This window comes from Oxyura jamaicensis, chromosome 4 (genome assembly GCF_011077185.1).
Source record: "Oxyura jamaicensis isolate SHBP4307 breed ruddy duck chromosome 4, BPBGC_Ojam_1.0, whole genome shotgun sequence".
Taxonomy (NCBI): Eukaryota; Metazoa; Chordata; class Aves; order Anseriformes; family Anatidae; genus Oxyura; species Oxyura jamaicensis.
The window spans coordinates 32,462,105-32,482,293 of record NC_048896.1 but is presented as its reverse complement, the minus strand read 5'-3'; the positions used below and the strand labels follow the sequence as shown (position 1 = coordinate 32,482,293).

General features: G+C 38.6%; 1 protein-coding gene across 4 annotated transcripts in view; it reads right to left on the bottom strand.

The window, feature by feature from the left end:
* The window catches only part of GALNTL6 (polypeptide N-acetylgalactosaminyltransferase like 6), a 452,994-nt gene that overhangs the window by 19,586 nt on the left and 413,219 nt on the right, over positions 1-20,189 (bottom strand). For all 4 annotated transcript variants that reach the window (XM_035324503.1, XM_035324500.1, XM_035324501.1 and 1 more), the window contains 2 exons: positions 16,650-16,757; positions 3,496-3,717 (listed from right to left, as the gene is read on the bottom strand). In XM_035324503.1, the coding sequence (XP_035180394.1) occupies positions 3,496-3,717; positions 16,650-16,757 (330 nt within the window). The remainder of the gene's footprint in view (positions 1-3,495; positions 3,718-16,649; positions 16,758-20,189) is intronic.

The window sequence follows — 20,189 nt, the reverse complement described above, 5'->3', positions numbered from 1 at the left end:
GGGCCATCAGCGTCTACAGATCAAATACGCAGAAACAAACCACCCTTCCTGTCAACTGATACATAGCAATTTTAAATGTATTTATCCTTTGTGTGAGCAATAAAAAGGAAAAGTTGAAGTTAAAAGAAGTCAAGCTCTGCCAAAGACCTCACTGAAGAAACTGGGGACTCTGTATGACACTGATCCTGATGAAAGAGCTTTGAGTAGCTCAGTTGTGCAGCGTTCGCTCTGTGCGGGGTGGGAAATAGCTGGTTATGCTGCTTTTGTGCAGTGCCCATCTGACACATGGTGGGCTGGGATTGACTCGTTAAGGGTATGAGGATGACACTTCAAAAAAGAAAGTTATCAAAAGAGAAGGTAGTGAGTTCTTATGTTTTAATCCTTTTCAGGTATGCTACTTGATTTAACTTCATGCCAGTGCTGTAAAACAATTCGATAAAATCCATGACGTATGGACTGAAAAGGTCCTACAGCTCAGCACTGTTGCAGTAACTGAGGGACTTGCTGTGTATTAAATCATTGAATAACAAGTTCGTGCAACAGCAAATGAAACCAAGCTTAAATATTTCCCTGTTGACCCAGTAAAACAAATCATTTTTTTCAGCCCACCTTGACAATAGGGCTCATGAAGTCTAAAGTAAATTGCAATGGCTGAAATTATATGATTGATTTACTGTAAGATGTGTTTTCAAATATATTGTTGGAAGCTGCACAATACACACACAGCGGGTCACAGCTTGTAGGTTCAGGAGTACTTCCTAAGAAAACATCCAGCATCCAAATCTCACCTAATGCAGCTATTGTTTTAGCTTCCTTCAACAGGATTTCAAATACATGCTACTAATAAATTATTGCACCTTTGAAAGAGAATGGGATGGTTATTACTGTTTTTCAACTGGTAGCATCCCTTCCAATATATTTGTAAGGAAAGAACAAAATCTAAATTGAAAACCTGCTCTTTTTTTTTTTCTTTTTTTTTTTTTTCCCTCTCTATGCTGGGAGAGGAAACAATACGGTAATCTCACCTAGACACAGAACTGACGGTCTCACTAAAATGAATCTGTCTAGATTCATCGTTGTATTACTTTACTGCACATATTTCAGATGTTATAAGGCAGAACAGAATATCAAGGAAATATACACCTCACAAAGGACAAAAGGCACAAACAAAAACAAGACATAAAATAAGGTCACGTTGAGTGTAGTGAAGACAACTGCTTTTTGCTTCCCAAATTTGCTTCTTCACCATCATGAATAGATTTTGTCAAGAAATTTAAGAGTCAGATTTTACAGAAGTGTGTTTGCAAAAAGAGAGGAGTTATGCAGCAGCTGTTTATGAGATGCCTGTTTTTACACCACACGCTCTTACTAGCTATGTATCAAAATACCAGAGCCAAAAATTGCCTGAGCAGCTCATTGTTTGTTCTTCCTCAGGCTGGCATAGGCAAGCAGATGTAAAGTCTTTCTAAGTGCAAGCAGGGAGGGTACTAAATGACAGTCAGCTTTGGCACAGACTTTTGGTGTGTTTAATCAGCAAGGTTTCCAGAGCTGCTTGAATTCTTACAAAGCAATAACACACAGTCTGTTTTCCTCTTTCTGCTTCTAATTATGACAGTCCTTGACCTTCAAGTTTGTTCAAGTCCTTTGCAAGTACCAGCAAATTAATTAAAACTTCAAAGAAATGTGACAGTCTCAGGAAAAAATAGAACTGAAACTTCTTTTTATTTTAAAGAAACTATATCTTAGAGGAAACAAAGTCCTTGGTCTTAACTTCCTAAGAACTCAATAAGTACTTTTAAGGTACAGGTTAGATACCACCACTATGATGTATGATTTGCTTTTAAGAAGTCTTGCTTTTATGCAAATAGTGCATTAATAATGATATTAGAAAAATTAATACCTGAATCACAATCTCTTCCTCTTAGACACTCTGAGTTAAGGATTGTTTGGCTGGCTGTAGAAATTATAGATCTCACATATAGATCACAGTATTCAAAGGATGAACATGTATACACATGTATGTGGAAGACCATTGTAGCAGTCACACAGCCCTGATGCAGCCTGCCTTCTACTAATGAATTTGTTACCTCTTGGTACAAATTTATCCAATTAAGTGTGTGCAACAGCATCAAAGATATTAGAAACATTAACAACAAAGGAATTTGTTATTCTGAAGGAGTAGCACATAGTAACACAAATAAACTGATATTCCTTTGAACTTCCACAACCGGTAGCTTGCAAAGAAGAATTAAGGACCACTACTACCACAGAAAGTTATTTTTAAAATTTGGCAATGATATAATTTGCTTACAAAAAAAATCTGGAAAACTATAAAGGCACCTGTGTTTAGAAATCCCCTCCACAGACCATCCTTGACCACTGGGGAGATACTGAAATGGAAGGTGTCTTACCAAAAGTTTTCGTCAAAAACTTCATTCTTTGGTTGGTCTGAGAACCCCCCCAAAATCTCCAACAAAATCTGAGAGGGACAGAACTCACGGTACAGACCGTGAGTTAAAAAAAAAAAAAAAAAAAGCAGCCAAACAAACTGAGAGTAAAGCCTTCTTTATAAATCTTAATGAACTGTGTGGAAAAAACCCTCTGCATGTTGTGTTCAAGATGAAATGAATCAGCTGTAGTATCTAGGGGTAAAAGGCCACTGCAGCTTTCAGTACAGCCACAGAAGTCATTTCCTGTCCCTGCACAATTTGTGTTTTCATTTCTTCTGCACAAAACAAACTGCCAAACAAGGTATACCCTGGCTCTACTCTTCAGAGAGGTCTGAATGCAGAACATCTTTGATCACCTCTCTTTGGTGGAGAGTTCCAGCAGGCTGTTTGTTTGCTCCCTACTCAAGTGATGTGCGGTTATTGGCTTCCCTTTCCCCTCCTCTCCCTTCCTCTCATCACCCAAAAGAGAAATTCCGTTTGTCTGCTACTGACACTTGGCACCTAGAAAATGCAGGCCACAAGCTGAGCAAAATTAGTCTTTTTAAAAGAAAAGTACCAAGGCTCCACTTTTCATACTTGTACATATGAGCAAAACAGGCCAAAATTAACCGCATCTACACAGTAGCCCTGGTGAATTGCAAGAGCAGGAGGAAGCATGTAAATGGATATGGAAAAAAAAAAAAAAAAAAGTGTTGACTTTAGAAGTAGTTTTTGCTAATGAGATTCTCAGAATCTAAAATCATCTTCTGAAATGCAGTAATGAGTTCTACATAATCTTTTCCATGTTCTTGTCCTCATTGTGCACGTAGCTTATGGCCTGTACACACGGAATTGTAATGAATAATAAAAGGGACAGCAATGGTTCTAAGACATGACAGTTTCTCATTTTAATGGTTAGTCCATGGATTGTTCCAATCACTAAGAAATCCCTTAATAACACTACTTATCAAAGGAGCCAAATCTAATTTCATAATTTTAATTTCCTGTAATGTAAAATGCTAGACTCATTTTTTTTTTTTTTTCCCCTAATTTGTATATTCCTCACCTCCCCCCAGGCAGCAGGTGGAGGCTCCACAGGAGGGTAATATTTGGGGACATCCCAAGCCACTGCAGCCATGAACCACTTGAAATCTTTACATTTAAGGTGCTTGCGCAGTTCCTTCTGGGCAGAGATATCACCAGTTGAGAGATGTCTGTACTCAGGCCGTCGCTGGTAAATGTACTCTGCAAACTCATCCATCCATGTCTCTGCCACACGCTTCAGGTTCTGCGCAGTAGAAAAAAAGCAAAGATTAACTTTTCCATGCTTTGACTGAAACAGTATCTCCAATGGAGAGAATTAAGCAAACAGAAAATCAATAGTCCACAAAGCTCTTAAGCTTGGCTGGTCTAGTTTTTTATTATAAACTTGGAAAAGTACTGGTAAACATATGCTACCTTCATTAAAGCGTTGAGCAACCACTGCAGGGTATTAAGTATCCTGTTTTCCTGCTCACTCTATAAGATACGTTCTTTTCTCTGTTGAACATCTTATTTTTCTTCCTATTCTTTATGCATCTTTACTTGGGTTTTGACTAATGCTGAATGTTAAGAAGAATTTTCTTTCAGCTGCTCACATTTGTTCCTATGGCTTTTCCTGTTAGCTCAGAACCTACTAATGTGCATGAATAGTTTAAATTACTCCTGATATACTTCACGTCACATGTGAAAGGTATCTGCATTTCAGCTGTCATCACATGGCTTACTCACCTAGCTTTCTGCACTTCTGAACCTTCTCCAGTCTTGGTTAACTTCTCTTCATCAAATTGCTTTCCTTGTTGCCTTCTCAGTTCTCCTTAGGGAAATCTTAAATACCTGACCTAGAATGGAGGTCTAGTTGCCCTGCAGCTATCCCTCTCCCACGATCACATCTCACAAATCATACCTACGTTTTAGGTATGAATTACACGCATATGTATGGGGCAAGACAAGTCATGACCTTGCTCTGTGCTCTCACATTTGGTTTCATGCTAGCTTTGGAAACTTTGCTGTATTACTGTACTCGTAAGTCTGCAAAGACATAGCCCATAATCATGAAGTGACACAGACTTGAGGAAAACCAGCTCATGGAATAGACTGTGCAATTTGTGTCTTTCTGCACTCATCTTGTAGACATACCTAGATCTATTTCTGTACAAATCCCAGTTCTGGCTTATGCCCCACAAAGTTTATTTTTGTTGGCATTTTACAGTGAAGACAATTACCTATTTTCTTGTTTAAGAACAAGACTGAAGAGATATATTTTATTGTTGTTTAGCATCATGGAGTCTAAATAGCAGCGGGACAGGGGAGATTTTCTATATTTCTGTGTTTTTTTTTTTTTTCCACATGAATTTATATGCAGATGTCATTGTGGAATACAGATTTAGTCTATTCTGCATTTCCACAGCTGCCCAATAACCTCTTATCCCACCAACAAAGCAACATCTCAGTGGATGACATTGAGACACTGGAGTGTTCTTATTGCTTTGTTTGTAAAAACATCATCATCAAGTTTTGTAATATTCTTTTTATAGAACACTAACTGCAAAATGCTGAGATTTGCTTTGTAATAAGCTGGAGGACAATATACATCTGATTATCAGCAACATAAGGTAATGTTTCTTCTCAGAACATTCTCTGCATATAAGTAAGCCTGATTCTTACTCTGATTTGCTTTCAAGATTCGTTTGAAAGCTCCTTTCCTGAATTTTATTAATCCACACAAACTAGATGTCTCTGAACTAATAAGGTTTATCTGAATACAAAGACAGCAAGATACAGAACAAAGTACATTTAGCTGACACTGCAAGACAAGTTTCTATGTGTTTTGTTTGTGTGAAGCAAATACATTAAAACCTGCAGGGACAAAGCAAGTAAAATTAAAGAAGTTTAAGAAATCACATGACTTCTATCCCTATACAGAAATGGCTCATGCCCTATATAGGGTTTATTTTTATTGTAATTTTATGACAACCTAAATTATTTTACTTTCCAAGGCATTTGAATTCAAGGATAAAGGAACTGGGTAGGACAAAGAAAGACAGAATAAATTCAAGAACAACATCTAAATGACAAGCCCACACTTTTAGCAGAAACCCTGTAAGAAAGAAATCTCTTGACAAGTGAAAGTACTATGTGATGAGACTCCATAAACGAGGCTAAAATATGATTAAGCGCATTAAAACCAAAAGCCAAAATCATAGAATCAGAGAATGGTTTGGGTTGGAAGGGACTTTTAAAGCCCATCCAGTTCCAACCCCCCGCATGGGCAGGGACACCTCCTACTAGACCAGGTTGCCCAAACACCCATCCAACCTGGCTTTGAACACTAAAATCATGAAAATAAGTGTTAACCATTCTAGTATATTTTCCACTTGTATGTACTGCACACTTCATTTAATATAATGCAAATGCAGTTTAAGGCTGTTATAGAAAATACCATACTATTTTTGTTGGAATCACTTTATCTAATAGTGTTATTTTCATATAAAAATATGGCAAAAGTACAGTAAAAGAAATCTTAGGAAAGAAAAACTCAACTCCAGTAGAGTCTAAGCCCATCAATATTAAAGTAAACTCTGCTGGAGTTTTCTCCAGTTACTTGGCTAATCTAAAAGAACCGCATTTTTCCTAAGATGATTATAACTGAATAAAAAAGAGTCCAATAGAAATGCTTCATATTATTACACTTTTCCACTAGCTCAAAACTCTCATTCACTCATCAAAAACTCTGTTTTCAAAGGAGCCCTTTATCACTGACTTTTTTTTTCTTTCTCTCCTTTGTGGTGGTAGAAACCTACCAAAATATTGCATTTGAAAGAAAAGTAGTTCTGCCCACCATTCCCCAAGTATCATGTAAGCCACTTTATCCAGGAAGCTGCCCACAAGGATCATTGAGTCCAGCTCCTGGCTCCACACAGGACCACCCAAAAATCAGACCCTGTCTCTGAAAGCACTGTTTAAATGCATCTTGAACTCCATCAGGCTTGGTGCTGTGACCACTGCCCTGGGGAGCCTGTCCCAGTGCCCAACAACCCTCTTGGTGCAGAACCTTTCCCTAACCCCCAGCCTGAACCTCCCCTGTCCCAGCTCCATGCCGTTCCCTCGGGTCCTGTTGCTGTCCCCAGAGAGCAGAGCTCAGCGCCTGCCCCTCCGCTCCCCTCCTGAGGGAACTGCAGGCCACCATGAGGCCTCCCCTCAGCCTGCTCTGCTTGGGGCTGAACAAACCAAGGGACTTCAGCTGCTCCTCATACGTCTTACCATCCAGACCCCCCTTCACCATCTTTCCAGTTCTCCTTAGGACACTCTAAGAGTTTTATGTCCTTCTTATATTGTGGTGCCCAAACTGTACAGCACTTGAGGTGAGGCCGCACCAGTGCAGAGCAGAGCAGGGCAATCCTTACCCTCAGCAGGTAGCCACGTCATGCTTGATGCACCCCAGGATACAGCTGGCCCTTTTGGCTGCCAGGGCACACTGCTGGCTCATATTCAACTTGCCATTGACCATAACCCCAGACCCCTTTCCAGGGGCTGCTCTCCAGCCTCTCATACCCCATTCTCGATGTATAGCCAGGGTTGCCCAGTCCTGGGTGCAGGAACTTGCTCTTGTTAAACTTCATGCAGTTGGTGATTGCCCAGCCTTCTAAGTAGTCAAGATCTCTCTGTAAGGTCTCTCTGCCCTCAAAACAGTCAACAGTTTCTCCTAATTTCGTGTCACCTGCAAACTTAGCATATATTCAAGTCCTACATCCAGGTAATTCATGAAAACATTAAAGAGAACAAGCCCTAAAATGCAACCCTGGGGAATCCCACTAGTGACTGACAACCAGCCCGATATAACTCCATTTACCATAACCATTTGATCTTGACCTGTCAACCAATTGTTCACCCACTGCATTGTGTTTTTTCAGAAGGACACTGTGAGAAGCAGTATCAAAAGCTTTACCGAAATCCAAAAAAAATTATCAACTGGCTTCCCTTGGTCAACTATGTGGGAAACCTTTTTATAAAAGGAAAAGTCCTGTTCATTAAACAGGACTATCCCCTTGTGAATCCATGTTGGCTGTGACCAATGACTGCACTGTCTTTCATGGGTTTTTCAATAACTTCCAGAATAATCTTCTCCATAATTTTACCAGGCATTGAAGTGAGACTGACAGGATCCCAACCTATTTAGACTTTGTTCCCTGTTTCTTCCAAAAACATTCTCTCCATCCTATGCTAAAAATCTTCCACACCTTGCCATCCTTATGCATCCTTGCCATCCTATACATCCTTAGCAAGTTTATACATTACCACCATAAGCTGAACCTGCATGAGGCAGCCCTTTGAATTTCAATAATTTTAAAACACATACTCTTCATTTGCTAGCTCTAAACCTCCAGACTGTTTATGAACATGACCATAAGGAACCCTCTGTCCTGGAGAAGTGGGAAACTCTTTCTGAATGTGGTATTACAAGAAAGCACTCTGTATCCAAATACTTTGAAGAGGTTTGCTGGCTTCAGTTAACATGGGCTTTTTATACTTATTATCTCTACATAAGCTCAGTAATCACATTTTCCTTTAACATAAACATGTACAGACCAGTAACAAAAACTACAAACTGCAGTTAACCCCCATACTTAAATTGAATGCAGCCAGGTAGATGAATTCCCCTGCAAGCTAGCCCAGAGCAACCTTACACAATCAAGGGCAAACGTCATTTATGCTGCTGTTTAGAATATGCTAACTCAGCATGACCCTGGGAATGAATGAGTTTTGCTAAGTTCTGTGGTTTTCTAACATTGTGAGAAGTTGCCCTGTGAGAAGACCCTCCTACAAACATAACTTCTCTGCAAACCGTGTCAGTGAGATTCTGTTTATTACTGACCTTGTCACCAACAGAAAGGAAGAGGAGCACGACTGAAATGAGAGAGCTCATTGCACTTTAAGGCTTACTGATCAAGTGACTTACTTCTAAATAAGTGCTTTCAAGTCCTTTATGAGTCTCCTAAAATTGTCCTTACTACTATCTGGTCGAGTGGTTGACATTGCGGAGGCAGTAGGACTGTCACATCCTCCCTGCCTGAGCCTTAAATGAGTCTAGATACATTCTTGAGCATGTCAGTATATTAAGCGCCACAAATAATGGGAATGAACAGCTACCAAATCTTGACAGATTCTGAATGTAAAATAGGTGCTAAGCAGTTTTGCACTGTTAGGACTTTAAAATGTATGTGTTTGTAGTGCTGTAGAGATGTATAGGTCAAAAAAGTTTTAGAGCCTGTGAGATTAGGTGGCCTTTTGTGAATGTCCTACAGCATCACGTAAGCACTCCAGTCTCATAGTAAAGCTAATCTACAAAAAAAATTAGAATAAACAGAATAAGTGTTGGCTTTGAATCTCCTTGATTTCTGTCTCTCTTACTCTTTTTATAATCTTTTAAAGAAAAAAAGTCCTTTAAATGCCAGTTTCTCAAGTGGCATCAACTATCTTTATCAATACAAATAATCAGTTTTGGTGTGTTTTTGCAGTAGATCACATTTGCTTGGATTCTTTTACTTCAGACTGAAAACCTCATCTAAATTCATACAGAAGGGAAAAATAAAGTATGTTTCTACAGCTGAAAAACTGCTGTAGCTTGGCTTTGTTGTCAAACTACTACTCATTACAAGGTTACAGATGTCCAGATCAGGTAAGCTGGACTTTTAATATAAAAACAAAAAATAAATAGGAACATTTTTATGAAGATCAGTTCAATACAAAACATTTACATAGATTGTAAGGGAGTCACAGAGACTGCAGATGGATATCTGCAGAGTTTCTCAGGACCTATCCATGACAGACAAATGATGACTTGTTTTCCCTCTTGTCATATTCAGTGAAAAATTTCTGTATGATTAAAAAAAAGCCCGATGATATTTGAGTAGATGCATACTTCTATATATAAGGTTGTGACAGGTGTCAGCAAGAAGCTGAGAGATGCATGCAGAAGTCATATCAATCACAGTAAGACTCATGCTTTAGCTGTCATCAGTTGCCAATGCATGCATTCTCGATTTAATGAAGTTCTGTGGTGCTGCTACAACTTCACTGTTTGGCAAATCCTTTACTATCAAGTTTACGTTTGGACGAGTTAATTTTGTTTGAGCTCATACATTTAAAACTGTGGCTTTGTTTTGTATTTTCACTCAGTAATGTTCTACAATGGTGGTTAAAATAAACTGTCACTGAAATCCAGACTTAATAAAAGAGTTGAAAGCAACTTGACTGGAGAATGAAAGAGATAAATGAAGACTTCGCCACTTGAGAAAAAGAAATTTTTCATTGACTGTTTTGTCCTTTTCACGTTCTTCAGTGAGTAGGGAAGATACATCTCTTTGATCAAACAATTGTCCCTTCTTAAGGGTGCAAGATCGTCTGCCTTTTACAAGAGACATGGTGTTTACTCAAACTCAGTGATAAGCTAAACACATTTTTCATAAGAATGAAAAAATAGACTCAGGAAGGGGCATGGCAAAGGACGGATTCATAAATATTCCCTCTTAGCAAGGTTTAACTACCTTGGCCCCTGATAAGAGAGGGGTAATTCACACTTCATAATTAAAATAATACCTTCCTAAATACTATTCCAGATTGCAAACCTGCGTAATTCCATCACACAGTTACATCTTTTCCAATTCACATTCTAGAAACAGCAGTTAAACTACCATAAAAATGTAATTTCTGCTTTCAGTTTCTCCAGATGTTCTAAAGCACATTTTGTTATCCAGTGGCACTAAAGCAGTACAATGGGTTTCCTATTTGTTTCATTACACCTGCATAACCCATTTTTTCTGCTTTTGTGCCTATCTCACTTTTTGCATGAAACCAGCCCTGACCCCAATCCACAGACTTTGCCTTTGTCAGTATTAAACTGCTACAGGAACATGTGGATCCTGCAATGAATTCTTGTTGTCCTACATTTAATCTGAATAGTTTCCAGGAAGCTGGATGTCACTAGCAGACACACACCCAGCTGCTGTAGTTTTGTGTGTCACAACAGCCTTTTCTCTCATCAGCCAGGACATCAGAAATCACTTTCAATTACCTCAATCAAATATGAGTCACTGTAGCATGCCTAAGGCCTGACTGTATTTCAGCTGTGAAATGTAAGAGAGGATACAGCTATTTATTTACTAAAAATAACACAACAATCTCTGCAACAACTGGCATATTAATCTATTTCATTCCTAGTAACATTCCAATGTGGTTATTATCTTTCTACCATTTTCCTACTTTAAATCTTCTCTATTGTTTGTTTTGTGAAGAACAGTGTTGTTGCTACTTCAAAATGGGTGTCATTTTTACTCCTAGAGGTAGCTTTATTTCATTTGGCTAGGAATATTATAATATTCAGTTTGTTTTACATAAAGAAGTATTTAAAAAGCGCATTTGGATCCATTCAGCCAAGAGAACTATACTTGATGTTCTGCTGGCTTATGGGTTGTATAACGTCACAATAAATCACCACGGAGGAAGAGCACGAAGTACAACTGGAGGAGCCCATCCAACAAGTGCGTATCAATATGACAGAGGTAGCAGCATACAAAACCTCACAGCACTCACAAGGAAGGAAAAACAGTATCCTAAACTTCACTCAGACATCCTTCTTGCAGTAACAGCACACAATCATTCCTAATTCATGCATATTTCTACAGCAAAAACATAGTAAAACATTTCCTGGACACTAATTACAGCTTTGTGACATGCAGAGGTCTAAACTGCCCACATCAGTTATGTCTAGATGTGGACTTTGATCTCTTTCCCCTTCTTGCCTAATTCCCTTTTACTTTTGGGATTAGGCACTGCTAGTGTGTGTCACTTGTTATGCCTCTTGGGCATCTTGTTTTGGTCCTCTGAACTTAATTGTGTTTAAAACTTGATTGGGTTTCATTCCAGCAATGGTTTATATTTGTATTAAAAAAAAAAACAACAACGAAATAAAGAGATGCCTGCAGGTGTAAAAGAAAGGCTTCTCCACGGAAGACAGTATGCTAACTAGGTGACAAAGCTGGGGGTGTACATAAATAACTCTTGTGAGAGTTAGCACAGCACAGCTGGCAGAGAAGCAAGAGACTATTTATTTTCAGCCTGTAGCCTGCAAGTACCTAGAACTGAAATTCCACAGATGTCATCTGAAAACAACCAGAATTTCATTCTTTGTATAAACGTTTATATCTCCAGCACAAGAAAAAATAAGATCTACACATTAGAAAAAAGGGGGGAAAAAGCCCACTGTCGCTAAAGGACACGTCTCTGCTCACTTGAGGCCAGGCTGTGTGGCTTGGTGGTCAGTGAGCTCTGCAGGCATGCAGGACAGGCATGGTGCACCGTGAGGATGGTTCCTGGCCCGAGCCCAGGTCTCTGCAGGCTGTTTGTAGGGCTGCTGTGGGGAGAGAGAGCATAAAGCACAGTGTCCTCATGGCCACTCTGAAGATTACCATTTCAGAAAGGTATAAATTCTATTTACTGACCACTGCTCCTCAGCAGAAATCATAGTGACTCTGTAATATCATCCCCACAAATCTGTTCACTACTGTGACGTTCACTTTATGGAGTCATACTTGGTGGGAACTTTCAGCCTTTAGCCCACCTGTGCAGTTAAGCCTGGAAGAGAGTTCAGCAGTTTGATTCCAAATACATTTCTTTAGCCATGTAACCTGACTTCCAGTGCCAGTCTATTGAACAAATCCTGGAAAGCAGCTATCGCTGATGCTGTTGTTATCCAGGAACATTTGGTTCTCCATCTTCTTTGCATTCCTTTCATATAGCTAACAGTTAAACTGCCTGTCCTGTTGCCTTTTTTATCTTAAAAGCAAAATTTCTATTCAGATCAAAGAAAATATGTAAAATTAGCATTACAAAAATTACTGCAACTTTCTTGTATTCGGGGATTAGAAGATTATTAAAGTTTTTCTTTGTAAGTGCTCTGTTTGAGATCCTAGTTTCATTTTAATGATGAATTTATGTATCTGTTAAATGAAAAAAGAATGAAAACTTAAAGTTGTATTGTATGACCATTATCATTATCATATATTACAATTGTGCTGTTGCAAGAAGGCAATTCTTGCTTGATTCTGAAACGATTAGCTTATTCTAAACTAACACTTCAGCTGCTTACTGTGACTGCTGAATCCTAAGTGAATTTGTGCTACAGCCTTTTGCACCAAAGAGGTGATTGCAGAAGTGCCAGCACTGCCCCCTGAACAGCATGCCACATCCATCAGTTTGCATTCCAGTCACAAGGAAACCTACAAACACTCTTTACCTAACTGTTTCTCCTTGGTTCTTTAACCTGGCTGGAAGCTGAAAAGAAAATGTTCAAGGGCTGCAGTAAGAAAGCCCCAGTCAATATTTGCAGCTGGAAAATAAAATAAAAAAGGTAATAATATTAAAGGAAGCTCTGTCAAAAATGCAAATGTGGTCAAAGCACCAGATGGTCTAGCTACAGAAATTTTCCCTAAGGATCCCTTTTGAAGCTACACAAAAAGGCTGAGCAAATGGTTCAGGTGGGAATCTGAACCCACCTTTATCAGCTGAATTCCTGAAACAAACTCTTGCAAGTTCCAATTCAGCGACACTGTGTAATGAGGCAAATGTCATCGTGCTTGTGCCTGCTGGGTCAGAGGATCACTGTGCTCTGGGATCCCACGTCCTGGAGTGCAGGGAGGAATTCAAGTTAAGATTAGGCTTCACCATGCTGCTTGGTTAGCATCCAAATTTGAACTTCAGTGGGATTGCCCTTCCCTTCAGGAAGGCCTAGTACTGTAATGCTCTGTAGTTAATGCTAAAATGCTGTGTAAGATACCTGCAAATGAAAACAATTTCTGTAGATATATTTTAAAATTCTGAGTTAATCTCTGCATATCCTATGGAACAGTGAGCATTTATAGATAAATGTCTTACAGCCTTGGCAGAATTGCGAATAGAAAAATATCCACCCCCCAAATAGGAAACTAAATAAAATAAATAATAAGCTCGAATATACCTAAAAGAAATTGCTAATAATATTTTAAAGTCTAATTTCATAGGTAACTGGCTAAAAGCAAATAGCTTAGGTAAAATTCTTAAAAATAAAGCAACAGTGAAGAATACCACAAAGCAACTAAAATAATCCAGTCAAACAATTCAGGAGTTCTTAACAGGGCAACATCTCGTGTAGGATTTTAAGATTTGAGGACTTGCTTGCTATACATGCCTTACCTAAAACAAACAGACAAAAATAGCTATTAGTCACTGCAGTTTTGTGCAGAGGCTGACAGGTTTGGAATGAACAAATAATTATGTGGTGCTTCCACATTATAATGCGGAATCACTGCTGTCATCTGCTCGCCGATTAATCTCATTTCATGTGCAATTACCTGTAAATCGGGCATTGACTGCACTTTGTAAGCAGCTCCATCCTCAGATATCTCCTGGAAAAAGTACTCAGCTTTGCTATCCGCATTTGTTCATCGTGGTCTGTTTTATAAATCTACTACACGTGTAGTTTCCTTTACTTTTGTTCTGTACTACCAAACAGTTTTACTGACAGAGCATTTCATAGGTGGATGTTTTTCAACATTGGGTATGTGTAGGCCTTGCAGGTCTTCAGTGACAGATAAGGAGGTAAGAAGTATTATAATAAGAATGTAGAAATTTGATGTAATGATACCTGCTCTTGTGTGTGGTACACTAATAGTTATTTACTGATGAGGGTGGCAGAACACAGTTTTTGACAAGTCTTTCATTTTATAAAGTGTATGTGATCCTCATGTCAGAGAATAGCTCTTTAAAAATATATCTAGATTCATCAGATATTATATAGCTACCTGAAAGCGCGTGTTGAACCTTGCTGCTATAGACAGGTGAAATCCCAAGGGAAGGGAAAGTAATATGCTCACCTTAAGCCATATTCATTATGGGCAAACAAAGGCTGAAACAGCTTGAAAGAAGATCCATGGCATGATCTGGCCTATGCCTGAGTTTGTCTAGAAGCTCCGTCCTCTTCCTAATTCATCTCTATATCCCTTGTGCTGATCTTGTGGGGACAGGATGAGGAAATACATGATCCTTTAATGCAGTATCAGCACAATGGCAAACTCTTGACTAATAAAGGGGCTGCTACAATCATTTATACAATCACAGACGGGCTTCCTATGGCTTATTCCTCTGTGAACTGCATCTCTAGCATCCTGCTTTACATCCCACAAGATGGAAAAGGATTTAGCGAAAAGTTTCATGGATACTACTAAATACTGAAAAATACTAAATACGCTTTTGGCAAACAGGGATAATATTTCTGAGTATTTTTGAATATGTTATTCATTATGTTCTGGAACTGAAGGGAAGTTTCAGATAAAATATTTATATGTGGAGAACATAATATTTGGACTAACACTGAAAAATAGAGAAGATTTTGCGTTGTTGGCAACCTTGATAAAATGCATCTTTACAATAATACTTTGGTTTAGAATATTGTACTGGAAAAAAATATGAGGAAGCTGAAAATTCAAAATTTCTTTCAGTGTTAAATATATGCCAGAAATTTACCTAAGCATCATCATATTTTGGACTCCAACACCACATAGGAAATGAACCATTACTTGAATTGGAAGGATAAAATCCATCCTATCAACATACTACATCTCTTCTCACAAGACATAGGGCAGTCAGTCCGTGTATGGGCAGATGTATAATTTTGTAACAGGGATTTAGTCTGGGTATTAGGAAAAAGTTCAGGATGGATGTTGGGAAAAGGTTCTTCACCGAGAGGCGTGGTCAAGGCACAGGTTCCCCAGGTAGTGGTCACAGCACCAAGCCTGAGGGAGTTCCAAAAGTGTTTGGACAATGCTCTCAGACACGGGGTCTGATTTTTGTATGGTCCTGTGTGAAGCCAGTAGCTGGACTCAATGATCTTTGTGGGTCCCTTCCAACTCAGGATATTCTAGGATTTTAGGATGGGGGGGGTGGTGGTGGTGGTGGTGGTAACATTTCACAAGTGGTTTATTGAAATCAAGCTAAAATAAATATACATCAGATATAAATATATAAAGGGAGGCTGCAGGCTGTGGCTAGTGGTTGGCTGCAAGTTTTCACAGTATCTCCATGAAATCTGGGTGGGGAAACTGGGATTACACATATGTAAGGGGAAGATTTTGATCTCACAATTTTGTCAATACATGTCTTGTCACTAATACTACCACAACTACTAATCCCATTACAGCGTCTCAATTTACATGGGTATTTTTTTAGGCATCTTTTTTCTCTCCCTAGGCAACTGTCAGGTAGCCAGTAGAGAAGGCCTTTTTCCTGTGTGCGGAGTTATTACAGCAAGCCTTGTCCCATGCTGCTGAAACCAAGAATATCTCCCCCTTAAAGCAAAAGATTTATTCTTTTATTCATACCACATTTTCATTATTAAGAAAAAAATATGATTCATAAAATATTACCCTATGGCAATATGCAGACTTTAATATTAATGCCATTTTATTTTTTAAAAAAATCCTCTAAAATAGAAAAGATTAAACTCAAGCATGAATAAATACTTGTATCTGCCTTGAAGCTACATCTGTGCACTTTGTCTCTCATCTTTTGACATCCCATGAACATCTCCAAAAAGTTATGGAACATTTTCTCTTGAGCAAAAAGCCCCTCATGGACGTGGCTGGTAGTCTTTGAGAAATGTCTAGAGGTCTTCTAATTTCTCACTCATACAGTTCGAAGCTGGCTGTATTCCATAACCAGGTTTTATACAATAATTAGACAGCCACTCAAATTAGTGTTACTCAGTTCTTTGGCCTCAAAAAATATTCCTTATGCAAGATTCTGCCTGTTCTGCTGACTGATAATAAAATGTGCATTCAAATTGGTCCTGCTATGACTGACAACACTGTGCAATTCAAGAACTGCAAGCCTTAGGTTATTCCTATCGGTTCTTTTGAATCAGTATGAACCATACTTCTGTGCTGAAATGTCCAACCCCGTATTTTTAAGCTTTCATTTTATTCTTAGCAATTTTATCTCTGGAAGGCAGCATAACTGCAGCAATTGCACATCCCATTTCAGAAAAATAAAGCAACATTCATTTTATATTTTAATGGCTTACTGTTAGGTGCGGAAATGAAGAGACTGATTATGAATGAGAATGAGAAACAGCAAAACCCAATTACTCACGCGTGCTAGGCTGGTTCCAGAAGGGACTTTATAAGGGACGTACTTCCTGTAGATATGCCCAACTCTAGAGCATGGAACATCAAACATGCCACCTCCACACATCCACACCTGGAAAGGAGACACACAGCAAATGAAAGAATGACTCCTGGAGACAAATGGGGCAAAGAAGGGCATTTTGTTTGATGTTATGGTTTGTTATGTAAGGGTTGTGTAAAAACTATACATCATTCCGTAGTGAATCTTCCTGTATTCATAGTGGTGGCCTTCTTTGCTTACCCAATGCTGCAATTTGATAAAAAGGTTCTTTGGTACCTGGAATCTCACTTTGCAAATGCAGAGTATGTTCAAAATGAAAATATAAAACATCTTTAATATATCTATCAATGATCCTCCTGCTACACAACCAAGATATTATTTTGTCTACTATTAAAAACCTGTAGGGACAACATTTCAGAAGAAGGCCATGTGTGTAAAACAAACCATCAGAAAAAGAAAGAATTTCCAAAATACATGGCTTATGTTTTGTATTGAATAGTGAACAAAGAGCTCAACTGTTAAGATGCTCTTCATTTTGTAAAGAAAAGGGAAAAAAAAAAATCAATTTCCTTCCAATCAAATTCACATAGACAGAGGAAAGAGCATGCTGCTACTTTTCATCATTAATACATTTGACACTGAAACAAATGTAGTCATCTCTCTCAAAACTGATGGGAGCTGCAAGTACATCACAGGCCTAGAACCCAAGCTGCATGTTGATGGGCAGCAAGTAAGGGATTCTTCACAAGGGTTCACTTAGTGTGACTAGGTTTTACCAAGTGTATGTGAGAGTGAGGCTGTGTGTCACATCAGAGGAACTACAGAAATCATGCAATAACACCTACGGGCATCATTTCCTATGCTGAACCACTGAACTCCAAGATTGCTATTAGGTGGTTTTTATAGCACACTGACAACATTTATGACTTTCTGATTAATAATAATAATAATAAAAAGCAATCTGACTTTGCAAATTAGGGAAATGGAAAACAACAAAAAACCTCTGAAAGTCCCCAAGCAGAACTTGTTTCAAAAATCCTGAAACCAGTCATGCATCAAGAGTTTAAAATTCACTTAGAGTGAGAGCTGATATAAACATTATTCCCTAGTCTTGGCAAAATAGTATTTTTTGTTCTCTGCAAATATTATAACAGAATGGCTGTTATTCTATATTTCCATTAATTTCCATTTATCTGGGTGAGAACAGAGGTCCACACACTATACATATGAAGGGATTTTATCTGTGTTTGATACATTTTGGAGCAAAATGGAATGAAGTAAGCTTGTGACTGAGGCTAACGCAGAACAGAACAGACAACTGAAAGTTTTATCAATGATTTACATACAGAAAGCAATTCATCCAGAAGTTGATATACTCCCAGTTAAAGAAGCAGTTACCAGATCCCTAGAAAAAGGTATCAGAAAATATGATATGATCACAAATACTTGACATTCACTGCGAAGCCTGCAGAGAACAATGTGCATCTCTGCACTTTTTTACCGTACATTTCTCATTCTGACTCTTCTGGCCTGCCTACCAGCTGGCTGTAGCAGCTGGCTTTTTCAAATCACAAGAAAATGAAATGATTAATTTCATTCATTTAAAACAATACTGAAAATGGACAAGAGTTTGGCCTCTTTTGCTGAGCTTGCCTTTGTTACACAGGGTGTAGTCCTGGCAGAGTGGCTGTGAGCTTGCAACTACATTTTAGCAGTCTGAACGTGCAGATGCTAAGCACTGCACTGCGGGATCACTTGGTGCTTGAGTGTGACTGAAAGCAATTGCTGAAGGTAGCAAGCTGGAATTCAGCCCCTGAGACTGACTGTGCTATTCATACTGTGAGAAGAGAAAGCTGGGGTTTTTAGCACGGAGGCTTGAGTTGCAAAGCGATTGAGGAAGCTACTTCTTATGGGTCATTTGGGTATTAGCCCTTGTAATTGTTTGAGGCTCTGTACCAGATTGCCTGACAAGCCTGAGTACACTGGCACGAGCAAGGAAGGTTTGAAACCGCCAAAGACAGCAGAAGATCCTGTACTCAGCTTTGTCCTGTGGGCACACAGACACCCTTGCACAGCTGAAAGCTGCTCAGGACCTTTCCCTTGCCCAGCACAGAGTTAGTTAGCTCTTCACTAAGGCACAGGAGTGCTCTGTAGGTGCTTCTGGTGCTTGCTAGCATGTCAGATGAGCAGGCACATTTTGCAGGTTAGTGGCACCAAGTGATAAAGGCAGCTGCACTGGGCATCACTGCCAAATGGAAGCACACCCGGTGATGGAATCAAGAGTATTTTAACACCTATTTCTGTTGTGAGCATATCTCATCAGGTCTCTGAGCGAGCACAGTCCTTCTCAGGGAGTAAATTTACTGATGGGTTAGAAATGGAGACCCAAATGAACGTTCTGCCTCTGTGCCAAAATAGCTCTTTACAGTCCAGAGTGGGCTTGCTACGCCATGCTGACTTGATCATTTTTTTTTTTCAAAACCATTTTGTAAAGTTTGCTTCTTAAATGAAAACCTGAAATCTCGTTAACATTTGTATATAAATCATAGAATATCCTTTTCATGTAATCCTATGACACCTAATTCTTATTAATAAACATATTAAAAATTATAAAAATGAGAATGTTAAAATCAGGTGGGTAATATAATCATGTAAAAAATATTATTCACCTTTCTGTGAATACTCTGTATGTTACATCATTTGGTACCTTTTCAGAGGATACCTCTGTGGCTGTCTTCAAATAACCCAGTGCAGAGATGAAAGTGCAGCCATATATCTACTGTTTGTTTCTGTTTTTTAAATTAAAGTGTTATTTCAAAGACTAGACAAGATATTGAAGTCATTAAGCAATGTTTCTTAGCTACTGAAGCTAAGAGTGGACAGTATAGAAGTTTGACTCAGAGGAGGATCAGCAACAGAACAAATTTAAAAGACAAGAAAGCACATATATTTTATATATATATATATGTAGGGCAGTACTACTTTAACTCAGACCATGAGAGCTGAAGTAGACATATACTGCATTTTCTCTAATGTAGTTGGATATCTGTAAAAAAAAAAAAAAAAGAAAAAAAGAAAAGAAAAGAAAAAGAAAAACAAAATGAAAGGAGAAAAGGATTTAGGAAAAAAAAAAAAAACCTGTCAGGTATGCTGAGGCAATAACAAGTGGGAGGAAATAACACTTTGTGTTAGGTTTATATTTGATAGATATAAAACTTGAAAATGCTGTGCTGCACCTGAGGTGCACTGTGTAGGGTAATTGAAATGAATCTCGGGCTGCCTTGAAGGACATTTAGCAGCTGTTCCTGTTTATCTTTTAGCTTCAGAATGGTTTTAAAGACATTTTTAATATTTTCCTGGGAAGATCAATTCTGGCAACCTTGCCTTTAAAATGTGCATTTTTATGTCACCTGCACTAAATGCAAGAAATTGGAGAATGGCTTCTGTGTTAAATATTGCAGATCTCCAGTGTACCATGAAAAGAATTCGGGTGGTGTGGGACAT